Source organism: Pyrus communis, chromosome 12 (genome assembly GCF_963583255.1).
Source record: "Pyrus communis chromosome 12, drPyrComm1.1, whole genome shotgun sequence".
In the NCBI taxonomy this organism is placed as follows: domain Eukaryota; kingdom Viridiplantae; phylum Streptophyta; class Magnoliopsida; order Rosales; family Rosaceae; genus Pyrus; species Pyrus communis.
The window spans coordinates 3,774,100-3,799,070 of record NC_084814.1 but is presented as its reverse complement, the minus strand read 5'-3'; the positions used below and the strand labels follow the sequence as shown (position 1 = coordinate 3,799,070).

At 38.1% G+C, this 24,971-nt stretch overlaps 4 protein-coding genes across 7 annotated transcripts; all 4 read left to right on the top strand.

The window, feature by feature from the left end:
* Window positions 1-5,067: 5,067 nt before the first annotated feature.
* LOC137710983 (type I inositol polyphosphate 5-phosphatase 2) lies at window positions 5,068-10,118 on the top strand. Of its 4 annotated transcripts, none has more exons than XM_068450168.1 (12): window positions 5,074-5,276; window positions 5,350-5,495; window positions 5,626-5,743; window positions 5,845-5,931; window positions 6,056-6,143; window positions 6,242-6,346; window positions 7,036-7,849; window positions 7,978-8,165; window positions 8,355-8,463; window positions 8,950-9,098; window positions 9,315-9,542; window positions 9,715-10,118. In XM_068450168.1, exons 2-11 carry the CDS (start codon window positions 5,466-5,468, stop codon window positions 9,526-9,528), a joined length of 1,902 nt encoding a protein of 633 aa, XP_068306269.1. In that variant the 5' UTR covers window positions 5,074-5,276; window positions 5,350-5,465; the 3' UTR covers window positions 9,529-9,542; window positions 9,715-10,118. The 4 variants fall into 4 exon arrangements, 3 of the variants coding, with proteins under 3 accessions (XP_068306269.1, XP_068306268.1, XP_068306270.1); XM_068450167.1 differs by having other exon boundaries at window positions 5,076-5,276; window positions 9,771-10,118; XM_068450169.1 differs by having other exon boundaries at window positions 5,080-5,276; window positions 7,981-8,165; window positions 9,771-10,118.
* A 1,000-nt stretch (window positions 10,119-11,118) lies between these two features.
* Window positions 11,119-12,690, top strand: LOC137710984 (peroxidase 20). Its single transcript, XM_068450171.1, has 3 exons — window positions 11,119-11,424; window positions 11,581-11,772; window positions 11,939-12,690. Exons 1-3 carry the CDS (start codon window positions 11,203-11,205, stop codon window positions 12,533-12,535), a joined length of 1,011 nt encoding a protein of 336 aa, XP_068306272.1. The 5' UTR covers window positions 11,119-11,202; the 3' UTR covers window positions 12,536-12,690.
* A 353-nt stretch (window positions 12,691-13,043) lies between these two features.
* On the top strand, window positions 13,044-14,795 carry LOC137711330 (S-norcoclaurine synthase 1-like). The gene is made up of 4 exons (XM_068450560.1): window positions 13,044-13,301; window positions 13,491-13,738; window positions 13,984-14,308; window positions 14,462-14,795. The coding sequence occupies exons 1-4, from the start codon at window positions 13,044-13,046 to the stop codon at window positions 14,705-14,707; spliced, it is 1,077 nt and encodes a 358-aa protein (XP_068306661.1). The 3' UTR covers window positions 14,708-14,795.
* Window positions 14,796-18,838: 4,043 nt separating this feature from the next.
* Window positions 18,839-24,688, top strand: LOC137711643 (uncharacterized). The gene is made up of 5 exons (XM_068450895.1): window positions 18,839-19,673; window positions 20,268-20,304; window positions 20,770-21,006; window positions 21,186-21,233; window positions 23,852-24,688. The coding sequence occupies exons 1-5, from the start codon at window positions 19,333-19,335 to the stop codon at window positions 24,302-24,304; spliced, it is 1,116 nt and encodes a 371-aa protein (XP_068306996.1). The 5' UTR covers window positions 18,839-19,332; the 3' UTR covers window positions 24,305-24,688.
* Window positions 24,689-24,971: the final 283 nt, after the last annotated feature.

The following is a 24,971-nucleotide window of genomic DNA, read 5'->3' as shown; positions in this document are numbered from 1 at the left end:
ATTTCAACCGGTACATCCTCATCGAGTCGAATAAGTTTTCAAATACCTCTTCGGCCTAGAAGACCTCTCTGACGACGAATTTCTAATATGTCGTTGTCAAGAGTACCCATCTTCTATTAGGCTTCCATCATCAGCATAGAGCAAAACTAAAGATGTTGATCTTCATCAAAGCTAGGGGTCGTTCGTGTTAACACGCGACCTTCCATTCGGCTGCGATGCTTGTTGAGCAAGCTGGGAAGTCTACCACCCTCATTTCACTGCTCGGCAACTTAGCTACCTCCAAGGTTGCCCAGTGCCTCTGCTCACTTCCCGCTCCCTCTTAAGCCAAAGACGCTTCTCTGGTTCTTTGGAGAGAGAATGCAAGAAGACAACACGTGAATTTCAAGAGAGGTGCAAAAAATTCCATCTCCGGCCGAATATCCGTGAAACCCTCAGTACCGACACCTTTGCCAACTAGTGGGAAACATACATTCATAACTTCTTTCACACACCGGTTGAGGACGCCATCAAAAAGGTTTTCGGCGACCACCAAAAGAGAGCCTTTGCCCCAAAATCCAAAGAGACAGCTCAAGGTATTTTTCCGTGTCTATTGTTTCACTTTAGCCGTTTGTTTGAACTCTCTTCTGATTTGATTTTAGATTTTTCAGGCAGTCATACGGATGCGGCAGCTGTGGCCAAGAAAAAACTTGACATTTCGCGAAAGAAAACCGCAACTGCACTGCCGACCTTACCGAGCAAACGGTCTTGCCCAGAGGCCGAAAAAGCTGGTGATGCTTCCCACTCTAAAATGCGCGTCAAGAACTTGACGAGAAAAAAAGAGCAAGAGATTCATGTTATCTCCAGCCAAACCACAGGAGCAACCCCTGAGTCTCATTGCGTTCCTATCGTTCAAACCTCGACAAACATGCAACCAAACCCTTCCACTGGTCAAGCACCTGAGTTCGTCCTATTCCCCACGTCGTGGTCAAGCTAACCGTTGCTCTGGTGGTTAAGGAAACTGCAGCTCCAGGGCCAGCCGTCGCTCTTGTCTTGGAGGAAGTGGCTACCTTAGCCCAGAAAAATCTCCCCCAGATCCAAAAAAAAAAAAAACCAATGGTTGTTCTGGAGGAAGATGTATGATTATGTTTCCGAAATATATATATATATATGATTATGTTTCCGAATGCTAACAATTCTTATTTCAGGACGACGACAACGATGAAATCCCACTAATGAGTCGTCATCGACCAACTAACCCTCTGCCACTAATCCCTCACCTGTGGTGGAAACGACTGACCAGGTCGATCCTCCTGCAACCGATCGCGGAAAAATGCCTCTTGTCGAGCCTGAAACGATGACAGAGACACCAATCCATCCGCAGGATCAAGACCTTGGCATTCCTCCTCAAGAAGTTACTTCGACTTTCGCAAGACTCGATTCCTTTCTCTTGTTATTTTTTTACTATTAGAAGTCTGAACTGAAAAATATTAAATACCAAGTGCCCGAATTTTCGTTTCACCGAAAGTTTTATGCGCCAAATGGTGTTATCTATATTTCCTGGCCACCTCAATGGCCGTCGAACATAGATAACCTTCATCGGCCACGTGAAATAAGAAGCAGCCTTAAACACTGGGCTCGGCCATTAAGCTCTCCAAGTTCTAGCAATGAACCAGGAGACATGGCTGAAGTCTCTTCTCGACAGGTGTAAAACAAATTCTATCTGCTATATTCCTTGGTGATTTTTCTCTTGCCTAAAATCATTTCGTGTGCAGCTTTTGTGGGAAGTCGAACTTGACGCTCTCATCTCAAGTACTTCTGGGACGGTTGGACACTTAACCACATCGGCCGAACCTGCTGTAACTACGATGGAACTGCTCTTAGGAACCACTTCAAGTGCTTTTTGAATCCAAAAACATTTTTGCTAAAAACGTTTTCATTAATTTAAAAAGCAGTTGTAAACAAGTTCTCAGTCGTCAAACAATGAACAAAATTGTTTAAGCGAAATCTAGTCATTAGGTTTTAGTACAAAAAATAGAGAGAAGATCCTTGATGGATCCTCTTTATGTTGATCCCGAGAATCCTCCAATCACATTCGTTCATCATGCATCGTACAGTTAGTTTTCGGTAAATACTGTTTATATTCAATTTTAAATAAAAAAATTTACAATGATTATGATCGCACAATATACGACAAACATATATAATTTGAGAATTCTCGGAATCCTCACAAAAACAAATCCGGCAAGAATCCTCACTCAAAAAAATAAACTATGCTTTGTCAAATTTTATGTAAAGACCATTTTAGAAGTAAAGTCATATTTTCATATTGTTAGGTTAGACAATGGATCGTTGACTGCCATAATCTAAGTGCCACGCGCCAACCCTATTTTGTTCAACTTGGTTGTTGAGTGATGGTTCTGTCAACTTTAATTGGTGTCTTAATTGTATTAATGAGATAAAAAAAATTAGCACATATTTCAAGCTCAATATAAATTGCCTGCAAGTTTCGCAACAAATTACGGCTTTCAAATTAATTAGTCAAATAGAAAATTGAATCATATTATTATTAGTTTATTAGTATAAATAATATCATTTGTTTAAAAATAAAAAAGAAATAAAAACTAATTAGTTGTATAATATGGTATTAGAGCAAGACTCGAAAAGCATTGTTAGCTAATTTCATGACAAATTAGAATTTTTGAATTTAACTAGTTGTCTAACATGGTTTCGGAACCAGAGTCTCAGCAGAAGCACTTGTTTAATGATTTGCAAAGTGAAGGGTGAGCCTAAAGCTTGTATAGTTGGAAGTCTTAATCAATGCTGTATCTTGGTTGATTTGTTATCATGCTTTATTAGTTTCTGCTTTGAGCAATGATTTGTGGTGGGAAATAGGCAATACCCATTACTGTTGTATTTTGTTGGTGATTGGTGAAGGCCCCTGTTTGCTTAAATGTCTCAACTAAAACTCTGTAAACCACCACAGGGTGGCAAGAGGTTGGAATGAATTGTAAGCCCATATTCCACACGACATATCTTGGGTTCAATTCTTGACGCTAATGAATCGCACGATGGTGGCCAGGAAGAGGTTGGTGCCTCTGTGAGTCTTTTCAACCTCCGAAAGGGTAGACTGCTGTGATAAAGCCATAAGCTGGTCCATTTTTAAAAATTAAAAATAAATAAATAAATAGCTGTTGGAATTTTCGTACTTTCTTTTTCTTAATTAGGAGCTTTATCTATAAAGGCAAAATATATTTTATAAATAGAACTTCACTAATTTTGAATCATTTTACAGAGAGACAAACAAATTTCAACAAACCTAATCCAAAAACAACCGAACCAAAATTTTGAAATTCCAACCATGCCCCCATTAGACTTGTCCGAAACCACACTATCTATAGAAACTTCAAAATTTGATTTTAGATTGCACTTATTCAAGATCAGTTTCAAAATTCTAGCAATCTTGCAAGACCATTTTCAAAATTCAAACAATTCTGCAATATTAGTTTCAAAATTCCAGCAATTATACAAGATCTTTTAAGAGTTTCAAACATAATAGGAAAAAATTGTAAATACAAAGGCAACCAGAACAACTCTAACATCACCTGCAACATAGATAAGCTTTCTCCATATATGAAATAAATAAATAAATTTGTCTCTCCACAATATAACTTAACTTTTAAGGGTGATTTAATTATGCACATTAGCAATATTAATTTAATTCACTAAAGGATAAATTACACAAAACTACCTCAACTATTGGTCGAACCACAATCTCATACCTCGTATTTTAAACATTCCAATGTCGTATCTCAACTTATGAATTTGTTGCACTGTCGGATCTCTATTAAATTTTTTGTCCATTTGACTATTAAATAATAACTTGGCAAAAAGGGGACCCGCTCTGTTGCCAACTGGAATAAAAAATTAATTAATTATTAATTTTATTTAATAATTAAAATTAATTGAAAAACTGAATTAATTATTAATTTTTTATTTAATAATTAAAATTAATTAAGAAATCTCTCTCTCTCTCTCTCTTTCTCTCCCCACATCGCCGGTCGTCTCCTCCCCTCGCTCCCTCCTCCTCCTTCACTACCTCTTCCTCATACCATTATTCCATCCCTAACTCAGAAAATATAAAATTAAACCACCTACCCACCCGAAACCGTCTCCTCCACCTATTCTCTTCGGCCAATTCCCCATCCTCACCTCACTCTCTTCCCGGGCCACCACTCACAGATCGGACAAACCCAAACTCCTTGGTCGACGGCTTTGTTTTGCGGCATGGAATGGACTTTCTCCTTCCCAATTTCATGAGCTTCCGCGCCTCTTTCCCTGCAAAACCAGAATTACAAGGGATCGGCGCTGGGCTCGAGCAATTTGTCGAGGATGCCGTCGACGATCAGAGTTCCCGGGGAAAAGAAGAAAGAGGCTGCGAGTCAGAGTAGGATTGAGTTTGGGATGGGATGGTATGAGGAGGAGGGAGTGAGGGGAGGAGATTGGGAATCTGAGAAGAAAGGGGTGAGAGAGGTTTCATTTAATTAATTTTAATTATTAATTAAAAAATCAATAATTTATTAGTAATTAATTAGTTTTTTATTCCAGTTGGCAAAGTAGTTGGCTCACTCCTGCCCCATCATCATTTAACAATTGAATCAACAAAAAATTTAACGGATATCTAATATTGCAACGAATTCAAAAATTAAGTTATGACATTGTTATGTTTAAAACATGAGATATGAAATTGTAATTCGATTCATAATTAAGGTAGTTTTGTGTAATTTATTTCTAACTAAACTATTCTATCATTTGGCACCATCTTCTTATTTTTAAATGAATTGTTTTTTTGTCATGAAAATTTGTATTATTGTTATTTTTTTATCCTTTACTCTTCTGTTTTGTATTATCCGCCCATTTTACAATCTGAAAATAATGGCTGCAGCATGTTTGTTGGTCTTCTTATGACTACAAGTTTGTCATCATGAAAATGACATCAGTCTCGTGGGTATCTTTATCGGGATTTAAGATTTTTCAGTATATATACGCATATATACGATATATATATATATATATTTATATTATATATATATATTTATATTATATATAAATATTCTGCTGTTTTACGAACCAGAAAAAATAAAAAAATACTGGCATGATGTGAGAGAAGATGAAGTGGGAGGGCCGTTGCGTATAGTAATCCTGTTTTACAAGTTGAGAAGAAGAGATCGTGGAAGTCTGATAAATATGTCTTCACCTTCTCTGTCCTTTTTGCTTTGTGCCTGGAATCAAACAAACTTGTAAACTACTTTACATTTTAATGGTTTTGAAAATATTTTTTTTTATTTTTATAATTAGTTTTAATATATATAGGAACGGAGGCACTTGGATTCCGTTGGAAAGCACGCGGCTTCCATAAGTGCTTCTGCCTTCAAAGTCTGTAGTAGGTATATATAAGTAGTCATTTGTAGAGTTTTTAGCTGGCAAGTATGAAAAGCAGAAGAGGAAAGCCCTCTGAGGTATGCTTTTCTCATGAACAAATTATGCTTTTTTATTCTGCTGTTGAATATATACTTTTATGAATCTCAAGATCGAGGACATGGTTTTCAACCGAGTTATTGATCTCGTTGAGTTGCATTTTTGTTGCAGGCCTTTTGGCCTTCACTTATGATGAAGAAATGGTTAAACATCAAGCCTAAGGAATATGACTTCAGTGCGGACGAGGTTGAAACCGAAACCGAAACCGAAACTGAAACCGAAGATGACGGTATGGTTTCTGGATTCGGCTTCCTACTTCCAACATTATATTGTTTCTCAAGTATCCTGTGGTTGCTTCATCATGTTTTTGCTGCTTTTCTTTTCTTCCAGCTTACTCTCATAGAGATGCAAGAACGCACACACGCAAGGATCATGGTCTTCGGGAGAAGCATTCGCTTGGCCAAAGTCCGATTTCAGGTAATACTTATCGCTCTTTCAGTAAATTGTTCATGTTATGAGTATATAATTACTACAATCTGTGCCTTGTGCTTCATACTTTCATAATCTCAACAAGAATTTAACCACTGTTTGATTGGCTCAGATCTACCGTCTATGGGTTATCAGTTAAAACACCGGAGAGGAAAATCAGAAACCGTGCGTGCTCAGTACATAAACACAAAGGATGTGAGGTTCGGCTGTTATTCTTATACACTGGGAACATTAGCCTAGAAGTGGTATCGGTATGTTTCTTACTCGAATGTACCTCCGGGGACATTGTTTTGTGTAGGGTGACAATAGGCACTTGGAATGTTGGTGGAAGACTTCCGGATCAAGATCTTGATATTGATGATTGGTTATGTAACGAAGAATCTGCGGACGTTTACATTCTTGGGTGAGTACTTTCTCAATTTGTTGGCCCTATGTCATTCTTTTGTCCTTGACATAATATCCTCTTAGGATCAGGGATCTTTCCTCTCTTTACCCCATCCCCAACAACTGCATTTTTCTGCTTCTATTTGGTGGCACGCTGTCTAAAGTTCTTGGAAGTAGCACTTCAACGTAAATTGCATGCTTCAAAACAACATGCCGCACCTAAAATATATGCATTCTGCTAATCAGCAGCAACCGATGGATTGAAGAATTCAGCTTTTTATTATTATTTCAAATTCCTGGTATTTGTGATAAATGAAATGGCAGTAGAGCAGAATTGGTGAAACTACTGATCCCGTACATCCTTAAGCGTTTTCAGCATTAAATCTCTAGTCAATTTTCTTTATTTTTGTCGCAGTTCTAATGTTTGGCATAGGTTTCCGGTGGTTTCTTCTTTTTGATAAGTGGTTTGCCTGGTATATGCTTGAGGCAGGCTCTCACCTATTCTATTCTATCTGCAAGTTCATTTTCTCCGATAGTATGTGCATCGTGTATTCTATTGCCAATTATTGTCTAAGCATGAAAACAGTTTGCATATACTTGACATCAAAATTGCAGCCTATCTGAAGGTTAATGCTGCAGTTATAACAAAAAGTTTTTGCTGCAGAGAAAATTTAAATGTCAATTTGATTGGTACTAATCATCGTTCAGTTTTCAAGAGGTTGTCCCTTTGAATGCTGGGAATGTACTGGGAGCAGAGGATAATAAACCAATACCAAAATGGGAGACAATCATCCGAAGAACTCTGAACAGATCCTTGGAACCCGAAAGTAAACACATAAGCTACAGTGCTCCACATTCTCCGGTTGCAAGAACTTCTTCTGTCCCTGATGTTCCGTTAGGCTTGCTGGGTAAGGAATATGTTGGAGCTACTGATGGTAGCAACTTGAAACAAGGTGAATTGACCAGAGCACTCAGTATTGGAAAGAGTTTACACTGGAAGAGAACTTATGGCCTTGATTGTGACAGTAGACTAGAGTGGCCTGAACTTTCGTTAGATGCAACCCCTCAAATTGTCTTAACCAATTCCAAATTGCGGCGGGTGCTGAGCAGTTCTGCAAGAATTGGAATAGGTTTGGTGGATAATCCTTTAATATTCAGTCCTCAAAGTTTTGCACCAAAATATGGTGGATTGAAACAATCGCATGGGAACCTGCTGAGGTCAATTTCAGTGGAGCAGCAAGGGATGCGTCCATTTTTTGACAATCTGTCTGATGTGTCTGACAGTTTTGGGGAAGAGGAAGATGATGATACTTTTCATGAATTACCATATGAACTAGAGAAAAATGGACTTATTGACGATGATGAGGGCGCGAAATTACCTTCTACGTATGTGCGAATTGTGAGCAAGCAAATGGTCGGGATATATGTGTCTGTATGGGTACGTAAGAAGTTGAGGAGACATGTCAACAATATGAAAGTATCTCCAGTTGGGGTTGGTCTAATGGGCTACATGGGAAACAAGGTAGTTCCACTTCTGCTTATGTTTATTTTTCGATCACGAATAATCTGGAGCAGATTGCATCGTGTTGCATCAATGTTGAATGTTCTTGCCTTAATGCAACTGACCATCTTAATTCATGGTTGCTGAAGCAGGGATCAGTTTCTGTTAGCTTGTCACTTTACCAATCGCGAATGTGCTTTGTTTGTTCTCATCTGACCTCTGGTCAGAAGGAGGGGGCTGAGCAAAGGCGGAACTCAGATGTGTATGAAATTGTACGGCGTACCTGTTTCTCATCTGTCTTTGATACGGATCAACCACTGACAATTCCATCTCATGAGTAAGCACACAGATTAACCACTGAATATGCCATCTCATGACATTTTCTGTTTGTCAATCTAATTGAAGCACACACGTTTTTGATGCCATCTCTTGATAGTGAATTTGGTGTAATCTCTTTATACACATATCTTTTGTCACAAAGTGCTTGAACCGTGATTTGATGTGATCGGGGTGCTTTTGTTGGCAGTCAGATTTTCTGGTTTGGGGATTTGAACTATCGGCTCAATATGTCGGACACGAAGGCAAGGAGGCTCATTGCTCTCAAACGATGGGATGAACTTATCAACAATGATCAGGTGTGCTCATCATTCTCTTTACACGATCATGTTCAGTATTCCAACATAGTTCATTTTTCCCCAGTATGTGAAACATCTGAATTCATTTTACCCTGGCAAGGATACAGGAATTGTGTCCAAAACTCAACAGTTTCTGTAAATGTTTGGGATTGATGTCTTCTGAGCCAAATACGAGATAGTTTCCCAACATTTTAGTCGAAATGTGGATTTCCTCTTTCGTATCTGTGACATACTGCAAACTGATGTTCATGGGACATTAACAGTTAAGTTGTCCACATATGAACTTAACTTTCTAGGGTTGATAAAGACTCTACTACGTATGAACATTATACATTCTCTTTTCTAGTATTTTCTGAAATTGCTTAAGAGTTTTTTTCATGAATAAGCTCCGCACCCTTCTGTCTTCTCTATTTTTTGAATGTTCAAGAAACAGCCCCAGTTTCTTGTATAATACACTGGCCCTTGATGCAACCGCTAAATGTGCAGCTAATCATAGAACTTCGTAGTGGGCATGTATTCGAAGGATGGAAAGAGGGATTGATACAATTCCCCCCAACCTACAAGTATGAAAACAACTCTGACAGATATTTTGGAGAGAATCCAAAAGAAGGAGAGAAGAAAAGAACACCAGCATGGTAAGTACAACTTCTGTCAAAATTTAAGCACACATAGCTGCTGGTGTTCTTAGGATATTTCATACAGTTCGTAATTCTGATCGTATATTTAGCTTCCGAAATTGTTCCTTCTTGTTTCTTTTCGTTGGGGAGGGGGGCGTTGTAAAGACCCTACTATTAATCTGAATCAAACAATTGATGAGTGTTTCCTATTATGTACTTGGTATAATACGACAGGTGTGATCGCGTACTATGGCTGGGAAAAGGCATCAAACAACTTTCTTATAAGCGGGCAGAACTAAAGCTTTCAGATCATCGACCGGTTAGCTCAACCTTCATGGTTGAAGTTGAAGTCCTAGATCACTGGAAGCTGCAACGAGCTCTCAATTGTACTAGCGTAGCAGTACATCCTGAGATATTCCTGGACGAATATGAGGATTTAGAATCTTAATTATAAGAGACCAGGTAACTTGCTCGAGAATGTCTTATTTTCTTCTTTTCTGAAGAGTATTGGTAACTCAGTCAATATGAACCAAGGAAATACTTAAAATCTTTTGTTCTGTAAACTGGTAAAGAAGTTTTAACCAAATGGTTGCTGACCGAACATCTTTCAGTTCTTGCTTTTTTGCGGTACAAGAAACATAATGTCATTGGTGTTGCACGCCCATTTTAACAGACATATCTTTCGAGCAGGGAATTGGGGATCATGCTGACAAGGTTGAAAAGTTGACACCTTTTTGGACACACTGGATTCAAGATGCTGCTCGCAAACACCATTACTGTCATACCAGTGTGCAAAAGTAAAACAATAGCTAGGATAACACCAAGTTACAGATATATACATCAAACATCAACGTAAAAAAAAAAGCGTATTTCTTTCTTAGATATTGAACTTAAACAGTGGTGTTTTTTTGTTCGATTTTGTGTAGATTGATTGGTCTACAGAGTGTCTGCGGATGTTTGTTTGTTCTCTCTTTTTCGATCGTTTATGTGTAGTTTGAACATTTGGGTTGTGATTAATAGAACATGGAAGTTGCACTATGTTTTTTCGGTTTGGATGCGTATCTTGGCTTTTCAAATCACCCGAATGTAAGAGGTCAACTGAGAAGCTGGGAATTCGAACCTGACCGTCGGGTGTGGGGGTAATTACTCGCTGCCACTTGAGCTACAAGTCGGTAAAGAATCATGCTTCTCTTCAATCAGGCACAAAAGAGCTACTGGTGACAGTACTAGGAATAGTATTCCACGCGTACTATTTGCTATTAGTGGGCTTAAACTTAATTGGTAGATCTAGGCATAGTCCAAAGTGCAAACGTAAAGTTGACGGTGTTCCAAATCAATCACACAATGTCATGTGAGAAAGTTAAAATACAAAGCAATCTTCGTCTAGGTTTCTTGGACACTCCGAAACCCTGAAGTGTCGGAGTGTCAGACACCGCGACATGCCTCAAACACATCCCCAACATGGTTTGGACATGGTCAAGACACATTAGGGGCATTTTTGTAAAATTAACAACATATTTTGGGGCATTTTTATAAATATCAAAACTTCTAAAACCTGAAGACGACCCCAACCCCTGCTCTAGACTTCAATCCTCTTTTAGTCTTCCTCTCTCGCAGCGCCTCCACTCAAGTCCTCTGTCCAGTCATCTTTTTAGTCCTCTCTTCAGTCTTCTTTCTCTCTATTTACTTTGTTGTATTATGATTTGAAATATTGTTTTGAGTATATGTAATATTTATTATATTTTATTCACAATGTCCTAGTTGTGTCTGTGTCTTTATTTTTTAAAATTTAACGAATCATCGTATTGCGTGTGATAATATCCTTGTTCGTGTCCGTGCAACCTAGACCTTAGGCGACCTTTGGAAGACCCTTGAAACAACTTGCCTAATGAGATTTGTTAAATCTTATGGGATACAATTAGGTAGAGTCGTTGCATCAACTTTTAACAAAACCTAAAAAGGGAATGTTTTTTATTGTTAAGTTGGTTTGAAAATATGGATAAGAAACATCTTGAAAAAAAGTAGAGTAAAACGTCACTGAAAGACCTAGCCACCGATTAAGCTAGTATATACATATATGCATATAGATGATGTTACTTGAACATTAATCCTGTTTTTTTCAATGATGTGGAGGATTTTCTTGAGTTTAGTACTGGCAGCAGTAGTTTTGCAGGGCACTGAACCGCTGAATGACGAAGATGGACCTCTTGTTCTTGACTACTATAGAGAACAGTGCCCTTTGGCGGAAGAGATTGTGAGCCGTAGTGTTGCGGTTGCAGTGGCTAAAGATCCTCGAATGGCTGCTTCCCTCCTTCGACTGCACTTTCATGATTGTTTTGTCATGGTTACACCTCTCTCTCTTCCTCCCTCTTTCCATCTCTTTCGCGGAGTTAAATATATGTGATGAGAGACATAGCAAATTACATGCATAAGGAAAGACAAAATGTTTACGTACTTTTTGCCTTCTTTCTATTTTTCGTTAATGTTTTCGATTCTTTAGGGGTGCGATGCATCTGTTCTTTTGGATAGCTATGGAGGCATAACAAGTGAGAAACAAGCCGGCCCCAACCACAAGTCTTTACGAGGATTTAAGGTTGTTGATGAGATAAAGTATCTCCTGGAAGAGGCTTGTCCAGGAACAGTTTCATGTGCTGACATTCTAGCCTTGGCTGCCCGTGATGCTGTTGCACTGGTACGTTCCTCTCTTGAACAAATGTTGTAATACGTAACAACTTGCAGTAAATTTTAGCGTGACCGATCAAAAAATATAGTCAGTAAATGTGGTACATGTAGCATTACACTGTTTCTCAAACTGTATTTCTTTCGTTACACATTTTCCTTTTTCTTCTCATGAAAAGAGAGGCGGACCACGGTGGAATGTGTGGCTAGGCAGGAGAGACTCGCTGGAAGCAAGCTTCAGCGGTGCCAACCAGTTCATCCCTTCTCCGAATTCCTCTCTAGAAACTCTCATTGCCAATTTCAAACAACAGGGCCTTGATATAGGAGACTTGGTTGCCTTATCAGGTAGCCACACAATGGGAGAGGCACAATGTTTGAGTTTCAGGCAGAGGGTGTATGATGTGCAGCTGAGAGGAGAATATGAATTGCACGATAAATACAAGCGATATACAACCTTTCGAAGAATCTTAAGGTCCATATGCCCTGAATCGGGGAGGGACCACGACCTAGCACCGCTTGATCATCAAACACCAACCAGATTTGACAACCATTATTACATCAACTTACTCCAAGGAAAGGGCTTGCTGGGGTCTGATAATGTGTTGGTCACACAAGATGATGAAGGGGAGATAGTAAAGCAGGTGTGGGCTTACGCATCCAATGAGAAATTGTTCTTCGCTTCGTTTGCAGAGTCGATGATCAAGATGGGAAATATCAATGTACTCACTGGAAGCCATGGAGAGATCAGAAAGAATTGTAGGTTCGTCAACACCTAATTAATAAGAAATGCATGGAGGTTGAGGGAGCTCAGAGGCTCAAGAGTGTTTAATATTAGTTTACGTTGTATTTCTACTATTTCATGCTGATCTATGACTGTGTTTATGACTTCTTAGCCCCTTACAACATTTAAATAATACTCGAATTATAATGATGTCAATCGTGTGGTCCGACTTGTAGGGTCATCTGGTAAGAAATATATTGCCACGCTGCCGTAAGTGTGGTCGAATTAACAAAAATGTTGGGGTTGTATGTGTTTGCGAAAGAGACAGGCCGGAGAAATTGTCGTTTTTGGCCGAATATAGATTCTTTTTCTGTGTTGTTTTTGTTTGAAGCATCTTTGTTTCTTTCATGAAAACAAACTAGCAATCCACGAATTGCAGGCCATATGTAGACAAGCTTTCACAAATTAAATAAAAAGATCCAAATAAATTATAAATGCCGTCCACAAAGTACATAATTTATATACACAACAGAATTTGAGAGTTTCAGATTAGTGGTGTGAGAATGGAAACTGATGAGGTAGTATTCAGCAGAAAAGACTTGGGCGGTTCTCTACCAGTTGAGAATGTTCAAGCTCTTGCTTCCAACACCTTGAAAGAAATACCACCCCGATACATCCGGCCTGAAATCGAACATGAGCCAGCTTCCGTTGAGGACTCGCTTCAAATTCCAGTTGTTGATATGAACAAGCTTAATGATGATGATGATGATGATGAATTAGCTAAACTTCATTTGGCTTGTAAGGAATGGGGTTTCTTTCAGGTATACATATTCTACAATTCCCATCTTTAAATTCATCATGATGCAAGTAGTTGAAAAGCATTCACTCTTGCATCTAAGATCATATGTTCAATACTCCGTTAAAACCAAAACTTGAGTTGTCTTGTATTACTCGTAAGGTTTTACAATCGCAATTCAATTCATTGATATAAAATTGCGTCGTTGATGCAGTTGATCAATCATGATGTACCAGAAGAAGTGATTAAGAAAATGAAGAGTGACACTGAGGAGTTCTTCCAGCTGCCACTAGAAGTAAAGAAGACTTATGCACAGCTGCCAAATCATATTGAAGGTTATGGCCAAGCCTTTGTAGTTTCTGAAGACCAAAAACTTGACTGGGGAGACATGCTCTTCCTACTCTCACAACCGCTCTCCGTCAGAAATCTCACATTCTGGCCTACCCTCCCCACTTCTTTCAGGTAAATCGTGTAAATCTACAAGCAATTTTGACCTAATCAAACATTCAATCACGAAACCTTCGGTGTAGTGGTAAATGCTCTTATTTAACCACTTGAGCTACGAGCCTCTTGCATCTATATTTCGTTAAGACTCCATCAAACTTCAAAACCTGAAACAGAAGAACATTCAACTCTTTTACTTTTACTTTAGGTTTTTTATCCATTGAACTAAATGTACTTCTTCCTGGTCATATTGCTAACTTTAGGGAGACACTGGATAAGTACTCGGAGGAACTTCAACAAATCACACTCTATCTATGGAAGTTGATAAGTAAGAATCTGGGGCTCGATTCAGAGGAGCTGGCAAGCATGTTCGAGGATGGAACGCAAGGTCTAAGGATGAATTATTATCCACCCTGTCAGCAAGCTAGCAGGGTTATGGGTCTCACTCCACATTCAGATTCTGTGGGTTTGACTCTATTAGTTCAAGTTAACGAAGTTCAAGGTTTACAAATCAAGAAAAATGGCAGATGGGTACCCGTTAAACCGGTACCCGGTGCATTCATCGTCAACATTGGCGACATCATTGAGGTATACGATGAATATTGAGTGGAATACTATTATACGACACATGAAACACATTTCTTTACTGCATTATAGGACGAGTTATGTGTAACTGAATGTATAACTACTGATTTAACGAGTAGATTTCACTTAGCATATAATATTACTTTGTTATTGCAGATAATGAGTAATGGAGAGTATAAGAGCATAGAGCACAGAGCTGTGGTGAACACAGAAAGGGAACGGCTTTCAATTGCAGCGTTTCACAGCCCGAATATGAGGACCGCGATTGGTCCCTTGGCAGATCTTGTCAAGGATAATGCAGCAAACTACAAGACCGTAAGCAGCGAGGAGTATATTAAACACGTCGTAACCAGCAAACTCGACGGTAAAAACCTACTGGAACATATGAAATTGAAGGTGTGACATACTCAAGACAGCAAAAGGAGTGAACTAGATAATCTTGTAAGAATGACTTTTGAGTGTCATTAAACCATAATGTAGATGTAAATATATTAAGTAAAAAGATTGTATTTCATATGGACTCAATAATATGGAATACACCGGATTAATACCATATTAGAGGGAAACTTAAGGTGGTTATCAATTTGAAACTACAGCAGTTGAAACCCAAGCAAACTGATGGCAACCGCATCTTTGAAAGGAAGATGTAATTGTGAAATACATACATACATACATACATTCATACATACATATATATATATATACACACACACACACGCACACAAGCAATTGCCTACACACTTTGTGTGTATAAACATATTTTTTTAGAAACTAAGGAGGGAATGAGAGAGAGAGAGCACGTGGGGTGAGTGGAAGGTTTTTTTTTTTTTTTTTTTTTTTAATATTGAAGATATTTTAACATCATCTGTAGGTGAGACTTCAATAAAAAATAGTAAAATTTGGACATGTGAAATTACATTATTGCCCATCATTTTTTTGTGCGATAAAAGACTAAGTAGTCTTTTCATCCTATTTTGATTGACAAATAGGGTTTCATTAATTAATAGAAAAGAGATGATTGGTCTCTCCTATCGGGGTTGTTGGTTCTTACTGTGATATACTAGTCCTACTGAGAATATAGAGATCCTTTTTCGAATCCAAGAGAAAAGGAGACAAAATCATGGCTTCGATGTCTTCTACTACAAGTAAGTGATCTCCATTAGAGTTATAAACCCTAATATGCATGCACTGCAATAAATGCTACAGTATATGAGTTCTATCATCCTCTGCTGTATATATAATTTTCCATGGTTTGGTTGTATTCGATCCGTAATATGGGTTTACAAATCCTTCCGTTAGTCCACACTCCACAGTCCGGAGGTAAACTATATGAAAGTTATTAAATAGTCAATCACACATTGGAGGAAACGAAAGAGTTAAAAATACAAGGAAACTGCTCTCTCATATTGTGGGTGGCCAAACCTCTTCTCATTTCATTTTGTGCTGCGAGCCACATTGATCCCTTTTTAATCTCAAACTACATGGAATAAATAAGTTAATCAAATTCCACTGACTGCTAAGAAAGGAAAATGCCTGCTCTCTTGTGATCGTTTCCTGGCTTTTTCTGCTGCCTCTATTTTTCCGTCCCTTTTCTTTTTCTTCTTTGTTGCCTTATCATTGAACAAATCTAGCTAGTCCCCTCCTCCATCCTCCCCCATCTCTGATCTCCTCCTCTCAGTCCCTCTTAACCTAGCTTGTCCACTCCCTATTTGCACCAAATCGCTCACTTGGAAGACCTATACTTTCATCTCTCCTCTCGTCATGGAGTCACCCACCAATGGGGTGGGCGTAAAAGCCGTGGAACCGTGAATCGAATCGCAACAAAATAAAGCGTAAAAAGCCACGTTGACAAAAAAAAAAAAAATTCAACTTAGTTTCTAGAACCGAACCGTTCAAATCAGTTTCAGTCCCGGTTCATGCATTGTGAAAACTGTATGAACCGTGTATTACTTATTTGTTATTATTTTAATATTCAATTAATTTAAACCCATCTTATACCATAATTAGGCCCAATATCAATAAAACTCAATTTAAGGCCAACAATCCAACACCAACACAACCCCAAAAACCAAAAATCTCTTTTTAGGACAACACTCTGGCTTAGCGCTCGAGGTACATCGTTATATCTGGACTCATCGAGAAAACCGGCCACTTTTTCTTTATAGCTCATGGGGCTTTGCTTGGGTTGAAGTGGTGTTCTACATCTTTTTGGGGTGATGGTCTAATTGCTCATAGTAGGACTTTATTGATTTTTAATGATCTTAAAACGATCTCGTATTAACATGTTGATATTTGTACAATTTGCTGTATTTATTTAATTTATATTGAATAAAACTTAGTTCCGATTGTTGTTTCATCAACAATATGAAAATTGACATGTAACGCTGAAGATAAAAGGTACAACGTCAACAACATTCTAATTGAAAATATAGAGTTGCTCATGAACTGATATGTGTCACTCTAAATCACATATGAAAAATGATTAAAGGAGAAGATTTGGCACGTTGACAAAATCTAAATAGGAAATCTAGAAAGTTCATGAACTAGCACATGTCACTCGAAATCATATTGATAAGTTGTAATACCATGATTATTTTTAAATATGTAATTTAGTTATGACATTCAAATTAATTGATGATTATGAAATCCAAGTGAAGGGAAATGTGAAATCTCGTCCCTGGATTTTATTATTAAATTAAGTATTTTGTAGTTGTATTCGGAGTTAGGACGCATTTATATTACGGCTTAAGTTTGTTTGATAAGTGAAAAAGACAAAAATGTCCCTAGTTCGCTAAACAAAATTATACAAGGACGTAATTTATCCTTATATGTTTCACCGTTTTTCTTGGCATATTTGGATAGAGGTCGATCCTATGAGCATGTAGGCAAAAACCGTTCGCCAAACGGAGTTATAACGAAAGAGATCTAAACGAGCAAAGATAAGGGTAAAATGGTCATTTGACCATTAATCTAAAAGGCTTCTGCTTTGTTTGAGCAGCCATCTAGGGCGCCACATGTGTGGCTATGATGGAAAAAGGAGGAGAGAAAAGAAGGAAATGAGAGAGTCGTTTGCCCAGTAGGAAGAAAAGGAAAAAAGGGAGAAGGAGAGAACCAGATCCACCCTCGACCTATTTCCCCGTGCGACTCAACCTGACAACAGCCATGAAATCCAACATTTTCCTGGGCTAATTGCATCGAGCCACCACCTAGAACCAAACTCCACAACCCTCCCTTTTCCATTTCCACCCAAACCCGACTAGGTTTGGCTTCCATTTTGAGAAAAGAACGCAGTCAGTGGCTCTGAGGGTTTCATGGCGGCGATTCGCTGTACCTACAACCTTCACCGTTGATCACCACCACCAAAGGACTCCCCTTAACTTCAAGAACAAGACCCATGCACTAGTTGAGGCGTTGGAGTTTGTTTTGGCGTTGAATCGGGAACACCTATTTCTAGGGTTTTCAATAGATCAAGGGCAATTTCAGGTATTTCCTGGGCGAATTGGACTTTGGCCTAGATATGAAAATTTTTCCCCTTGACTTGTTCTACAATCCTATAAATTTTGGTAATTTTTGGAGTTAGTCGGAAAATTGAGTTTCCGTTTGTCGGAAACCGCCGCACGCCAGTGAGTTGAGTTTGCCTTTTTAAGTTAATTTCGATAGTCTTATTTCATATTTGATGTTCGATTGATGTGATTCGATTGTTTGAATCTCGTATTGTAAAAGTTCGCCACTTGAATATTTAAGTGATAAACGGTTTAAATATGATTGTGAACGACTAATGGCTTGATCTCGTTTGAGGGTACGTAGGCAGTCTAATAAGAAGATTAGATGCAACAATAAAGTAATCGAAATAAATTTTATGAGAAATCAATTATAGACACTAATATAATTAGATCTGTTCTTCATAGACAAACTTGGGATTTGCGATCCCAAGTAAGATCGATTCAGGATTATAATTGTCGAATAATAAAATTTATTGTGGTTAATAGTGTAAAGGTTAACCATGGTTGTATGTTTGGTGTATCCCCATAATTAGCTTCCAATTATTTTGGGTCATTACATAAATGATAAAGATGCAATTTATGAAAAATGTGTCACTTGGACTAAAATTTTATACGAAATCTTACTACATAACTCTCAATGTTACACATGTCAATTTAAAATATTTGTCTCCAACAATAGGTGCTAAAAGTATGGATCTTATAAATTTATTCCAAAAATTATATTTAAATAGTACAAAATTGTAAATTAATCATATAAATAAGTTAAATGTGCGATAGATCATAGATGTGTCATAATATTTTTCTTTTAGTAAAGTATCGAAAAGGTAATAAAAATGTAGGCGGGCACCATTGGTCAACTTAGATAAGGGATTACAAATCTAAACAAACAATAACGAGCATGGGAGCCGTGTAAAATTTTCAAATTATTTTTTTACGAGTAATAAAAAGAAGAGAAAAAAAATTTTGAATCCAAAAAAATAAATTAAATAAATAACTTTAACCACCAGAACAATTTACAGTTTGAGCCGTATCAACTTAAAAGAGAGAATAAGCACGAGTCCTCAAAATTGACCGAAAAACGAGATGTCGTGTAGCGAGCAAGCAAACCAGTTGAGATACAATATTGACCTCTTTCGCTGCCACTGCAGACAACAGTGTCCAGCTGACAAGCAATGAAGTCATGCAATTTAATTTGACTCAGCTTTTTTAACTTCATCTCTATCTCTCTCTCTCTCTCTCTCTCTCTCTCTCAAGTGTGTTGTGTACTGTATCAAACAGAAACCCCCAACTAAGTTTGCACTATTATGTACTGCCCCACCACCACTACCACAACCACCGCCACCCACCACCACTTCCACCACCTTAGGCCTTTATCATTCCCTCTCCACCTTAGCTTCAAAAACTAGTTCAGATAGAACCTGGGTGGGTGGGAGTCTCTTCACACATGCATTGGATTGGATTAGATTCATAGTAAAGAGGGTTGGGGGTGGACTGTGATTGGAATTTGGAATATTGTTGAATGGAATGGGGTGCATGTTGTCTCAGGTAGCAGCGAAATTTGCCTTCTTTCCGCCATCTCCACCGACCTACAAGATCCAAAAGCGGGAGCGCGACGGCAAGCTCAGCGCAGTAGCAGCATCGGCCACCACCAACACCACGTCGTTGCCGGCTGTTCCGCCTGATAACAAATCCTTGGACGTGTTGGTGATTGACACAAAGCGGGGGAACAAGATCGTTGCTTTTTATCTGCGAAACCCTTACGCCCGCCTCACTCTGCTTTACTCCCATGGCAATGCTGCTGACCTCGGCCAGCTCTATGACCTCTTTCTCCAGCTCAACCTCTCTCTGCGCGTCAATCTCATTGGGTCTCTCTCTCTCTCTCTCTCTCTCTCTCTCTCTCTCTCTACACTTTTTTTTCTTCACTTTTTGTGGGGTTTTTATTTATTTTGAGGCTAAAACAACAATAACACTTGAATCAATTACTTTTATTTACTGCCTTGCCTTTCCTGCAATCAAATTTATTTACTTCCATATGGTAAATAATTTTTTTTTTTTTTTTCTGGGAGTGATTTCTGGATGGGGTTTTAGATCTCTAGCTATTACCTTTTCCCTTTCTATAAAGTCATTAATTTGTTTTGTTTGGATGGATTGGATGGAGACGCAGCAGCCAGCTGTACTGGTTTTTTCTTGTTGGCTTTTTGTGCCTTGTCTTTCCGGCACTTGAGATTTATGATCTATCAATATCATTGGGTTTCTTTATTTTAATCTCTGTGTTAAAAGGGAATTGCTTTCTGTGATTTTCATTGACGAATTATCTGCGTTTTCTTCGCAATTATAAGACCGTGAGAGATGGGATTTTCAGATTTTTAATGCCCATTTCATCAACTCTTGTTTTTTTTTTTTTTTTTTTTTTTTTTCCCCCCCTTTAATCGCTCATCTGATGTAATTTTTTTATGCAGGTATGACTATTCTGGCTATGGAGCCTCTACTGGCAAGGTACTGCAGTCATTTATGTGAAATTTGTTCTTGTTCCTCCTTGTTATTAAATTCTAATGCCAATAGTTTGGGATTCATTTATCGCCCGAGGAATCGGATATATCAATAATTTCAAAAACAGTTTGGGATTCAGTTATCTGTGACCATCATTAGTATGGCTTAGCAATGTTGCATTGTACATGTACCTACATTCAATTATTTATATTTATGCATACATGAGAGTTGGTAGCCACAATATTTAACTATTGATGTATTAGAGTGGATTGATCTTCTGGATTTTGTTATGCTTTTGTTTCTTTCTTTGGAACTTATGGGTTATGCCAACCCCACTTAGTGAGATAAGGCCTTGTTAGTTCAGTTGTTCTAGATTTGCTTGTCATCTTATATAAATCCCGAAAAGCTCATATTCGTTGAGTGTTTGTCAGCACAAATATTTAATTGTTTCTTCTTACAAATGTAATCCAGCCTAGTGAAACAAATACATATGCTGACATAGAGGCAGTATATGAGTGCCTTGAGACCGAGTATGGAGTTAGCCAGGAAGATTTGATCTTGTATGGGCAGTCAGTTGGAAGTGGACCAACATTGCACTTGGCAGCTAAGTTGCCAAGGCTGAGGGGTGTCGTTCTGCACAGTGCAATTCTTTCCGGCCTCCGTGTTCTTTGCCATGTGAAATTCAAATTCTGCTTTGACATTTACAAGGTACAGATTATATCTTGCTTAACAGTCTATCAACTATCAACTATGCTATTTTTAACTTATTATAATGACTCACTGACGTGGTGACGTCCTCATAGACTGTTAGAGTGATTTAATACTATGTATTGCTAAAGCTCGTTCTGTTTCTATTCTAAGCTGTTCACTATTCTAATGGTGTGCAGAACATCAATAAAATTAAGAAAGTGAAGTGCCCCGTGCTAGTAATACATGTAAGTATTTCTTGTCTTCTTGAAATGTTCAAAAATTATATTAATCAAAGATCCCTTTCAGTTTTCCATTGTTCTTGTCTGTTTGAATTTCTGTGAAACAAAACTATGTGAATGCATATTGTTCGTGTGCCTAAAACAGTAGTAAGCTAGATCTTTTTTGAAGGCCTGGCCCGCTGAAGTTACAATATCCTTCCACTTGAATTTATTCATTTGTTTATTTTTTGTATTAGCATATTTTGCAGCACACCATCATTTACTTGAAAAATAAAATTAGGTTATATGCTAGTACCTCACTGACCTCTGACCCCATTGTCATTTAGCTGAGTAAGGACCTTTTCTCCCCTTAATCAAATATGTCAATGCTTTTGAGCAAATATGGACTTTTCTCCCCTTAATCAAATATGTCACTGCCTTGTTTTTTGGGCCTGGAAAACCCTATTTGGCTGGTCAACCACTCTTCTTGGTAGTGTAGGACTCCTCCGGAATCAGATCGTCAAATTGTTTGGTATAATCTGAACTTCTGGCTTTATGTGGTGATTCTTGATTTTAAAGGAAAGATGCACTCTTTTAGTTGTATACCTTGGATTTTTACCTCTTCATTGTGTGTCATGGCTTAAATTTAACAGTTGCAAGCCTGAATGAAGGACGTTGTACTTTATACATCATAGGCCAGTGCAAAACTTAGCTCCTTTGACAATGCTCTGAGAAAATAAAAGCCTCTTTGGTATCCTTCTTGGATCCTAAACCCAATTCGTCATAAATGAAATACCGAACAACCTCTAAACAGCTTAGGTAGAGCCGACCCCAATTAGTTGATATTAAAATGTATTTGAGATAAGTTTGTGGGCATTTAAAATATATTCAAATTTAGTTGGTAGTTATATGGAACATCAGATAATAGATTTGATTGGCAACCTGCAAAATATTCAATACCAACACAGCTTTGGTTCGGATACGATGCAAGGGTCTGATACTGGTATACAGGACTAATAGAGAACTATCAGAGAATGCATGGGAGGTAGAAAGTTGTAGATAGAAATTATGTGTCCTCATGGCTCTCGTGATCTCATCTAACTGATGCACAAAACTTTTTTTCTGGTAAAGATAAGAAGTTTATTAGAGGTAATGGGACAATTTTGAGTGAAAGTCTGTGCAGCATTTAGCGTATAAGAAAGCGATCTACTGCAGTTAGGCACATCAAACACTTAGGGTTTTTGGGGTATAAGTTGATAAATCCAATTTCTTGATGATCTGTGAAGGACAGTATAGTAAGTGCTCAATGAAGTTTGAGGACTTAAGAAGGCAAAACATGGAAGCTAGAATGAATTTATTCCAGGAGTTTAAAAACTTCTCAAGAAATCCAATTTTATGCGCCATTTTTCATTTAGATGCATTGAGTATTATTTAATGTATATAAAATCGTAGTTCCTCTTCTATCATGCTCCTTTTTTGAATTGCATCTTTATTTAGTTCCTCTTCGACTATGTAACCTCTGATCATTGGCCATGTGTGATAATTTTCTCTTTGTGAGTTTCTTACATTTTCTCTCTTTAAAATATGCTAAAAACTCGATGAAATAACCTAGCTTCTTAAGGACCAAATAAACATGTCCAATTAGTCTTGCTTCCGTTTCCTCAACGGAGCTGTTGAATTACTTGAAAAAAGAGCTTTTCAAATCACCAGCAGATTAAACAAGTGAATATGACCTTTTTAAGATTAATATGTCATGTCTATTTGGACCTGTTCTTGAGGTTCTATTTTTATCAGAACACTATTAACTTGTTTGTTTAAAGCAAAAACTGAGTGTCCAATGAAGAAGGAGATGCTTCTGTGTGCCCTACACTCCTACTGTGTTGATAATATACAGGGAAAGTGTGGTTAAAATGATGTGATCCGTATGTAGATACGTATTTATTCCCACATCGGAAAGGTCCGTCTAGTGGTTAAGGCAACTTGGAGAGGATCCCAAGCTATCAAGGTATGGAGATTGTGATACCCTGAATCTTGTACCGGAAATGAAATATTGGTACTTAAGTAAGGTCCATGAGTTTAATAGTCACCTCCAGCTAGCACTTTTGGGTTAGGTCTTGGGTTTTTACAACGTTCGTATTCTAGATATATTTGGGTTAAGCAGATGAAAGGATGGGAATACAAGGGACACGTCAGCGACTCAGCATGGAGTGCAAGCATTGGGTTTGTCCCCAAATTTACTTGGTATTTGATATTTGCTTTTAGCTTTTCCCCTTAGACATAAAGGGATGTGATTTCTTTTCATTTTAGAGGGTATATAGAACCAAAGCCATTGTATGTATTAACTCGTGTTTACTACATTTAACAGTGGTATCGGATCTAAGACTGGTCATTGTTCTTGACTTTTTCCACCCTCAGTTGATTTTTCCCTCGCGCATACATTCCTCCGCTGAATTTTCTTTGATTGTCTGCTAATTCTGTTCTGGCTCTCTCGTGTATGTTCACAATCTTTGTACCTTTTAAAGTAAGCTTCTCACTATTTGTGTGCCGCATATGATTATCCAACTAGTGCTTTAACTCAACTGAACTCATCTGATTTGTTTTATTATGATTATAATTTGAAATGTGTCGAAAAATTCGTCTTCCAGGGTACAGACGATGATATTGTGAATTGGTTACATGGCAATGCGCTGTGGAAAATGGCAAGGGATCCGTATGAGCCTTTGTGGATTAAAGGAGGTGGACACTGCAACTTGGAGCTTTACCCTGATTACATCCGCCATCTTTGCAGGTTTATCCTAGAAATGGAGAACATGACCACAGAAATCCGTCTCAAAAAGATTCGGCAGAATATGCGTTTGCAGAAGAAGAGATCATGTGCAATGTGTGCAAGCATGTGTTGTAGTATAAAACTCTGCCGACCTAAATGCCCTGAATGTTCAAGACCAAGGTGTCTAAAATGTCCTACATGCTGGAAGCCAAAGTGCGTAAAATGTTGTTGGCGACCTAAATGCCCAAAATGTGCAGGATCAAGCTGCTGCTTTAGAAACGTTAACTGGCGGTGCTGTGGTAGTGGTTTAAACGGCGAGCAGGATGGATGATGGTAACAATGTGCTTGTATAGGTTTCTGAACTGCTAACACCCCATCTCTTGTGCAGTTTTGTTAGGAACAGGAGCAAGTAGCTGTCAGGTTTTGGTAGTACGATTAATTGTCTCTTGATTCGGATCTTTTTATTTTATTTTGGGATTCAGACTTGTTTTTGGATCAATGACGGAGGGTGACGAACTTGGAACCTCTTTTAACGTCACGGTAAGTCAAGTACGACTAGACCAAAAGGTAGTTGGTTATGCGTGCTTTCGTAGAACCTATTTAAACGTCGGGAAGTTAAGTACGACTAGACCAAAGAGTAGTTGATTTGTGTCCTTTCTTGAGAGATTTTGAGAGTTTATATGATATACATCCGCATGTCAATGGTGGCTGAGTGATTTTGGGAGTTTATATGATATACATTCGTACTACAACCTGTTGGCCGTGTTGGCTGTATGCCCAAAGGTCAATCATCAAACGACAAACCTTTGACAATCGTAATTAATAACGTGGTCCGAGACCACCAATTGGGGATTAAGAAACTAATACGGAATAGTGGATCCATAATACCAACTCAGTTGGAGAACTCATAGGAATTCTGGTGATAGAGACCCTCTTAAGTATGTGCAATCCTAAACTATTGGCGATGATAGGATTATATTTGTGGATATCTTTATTTC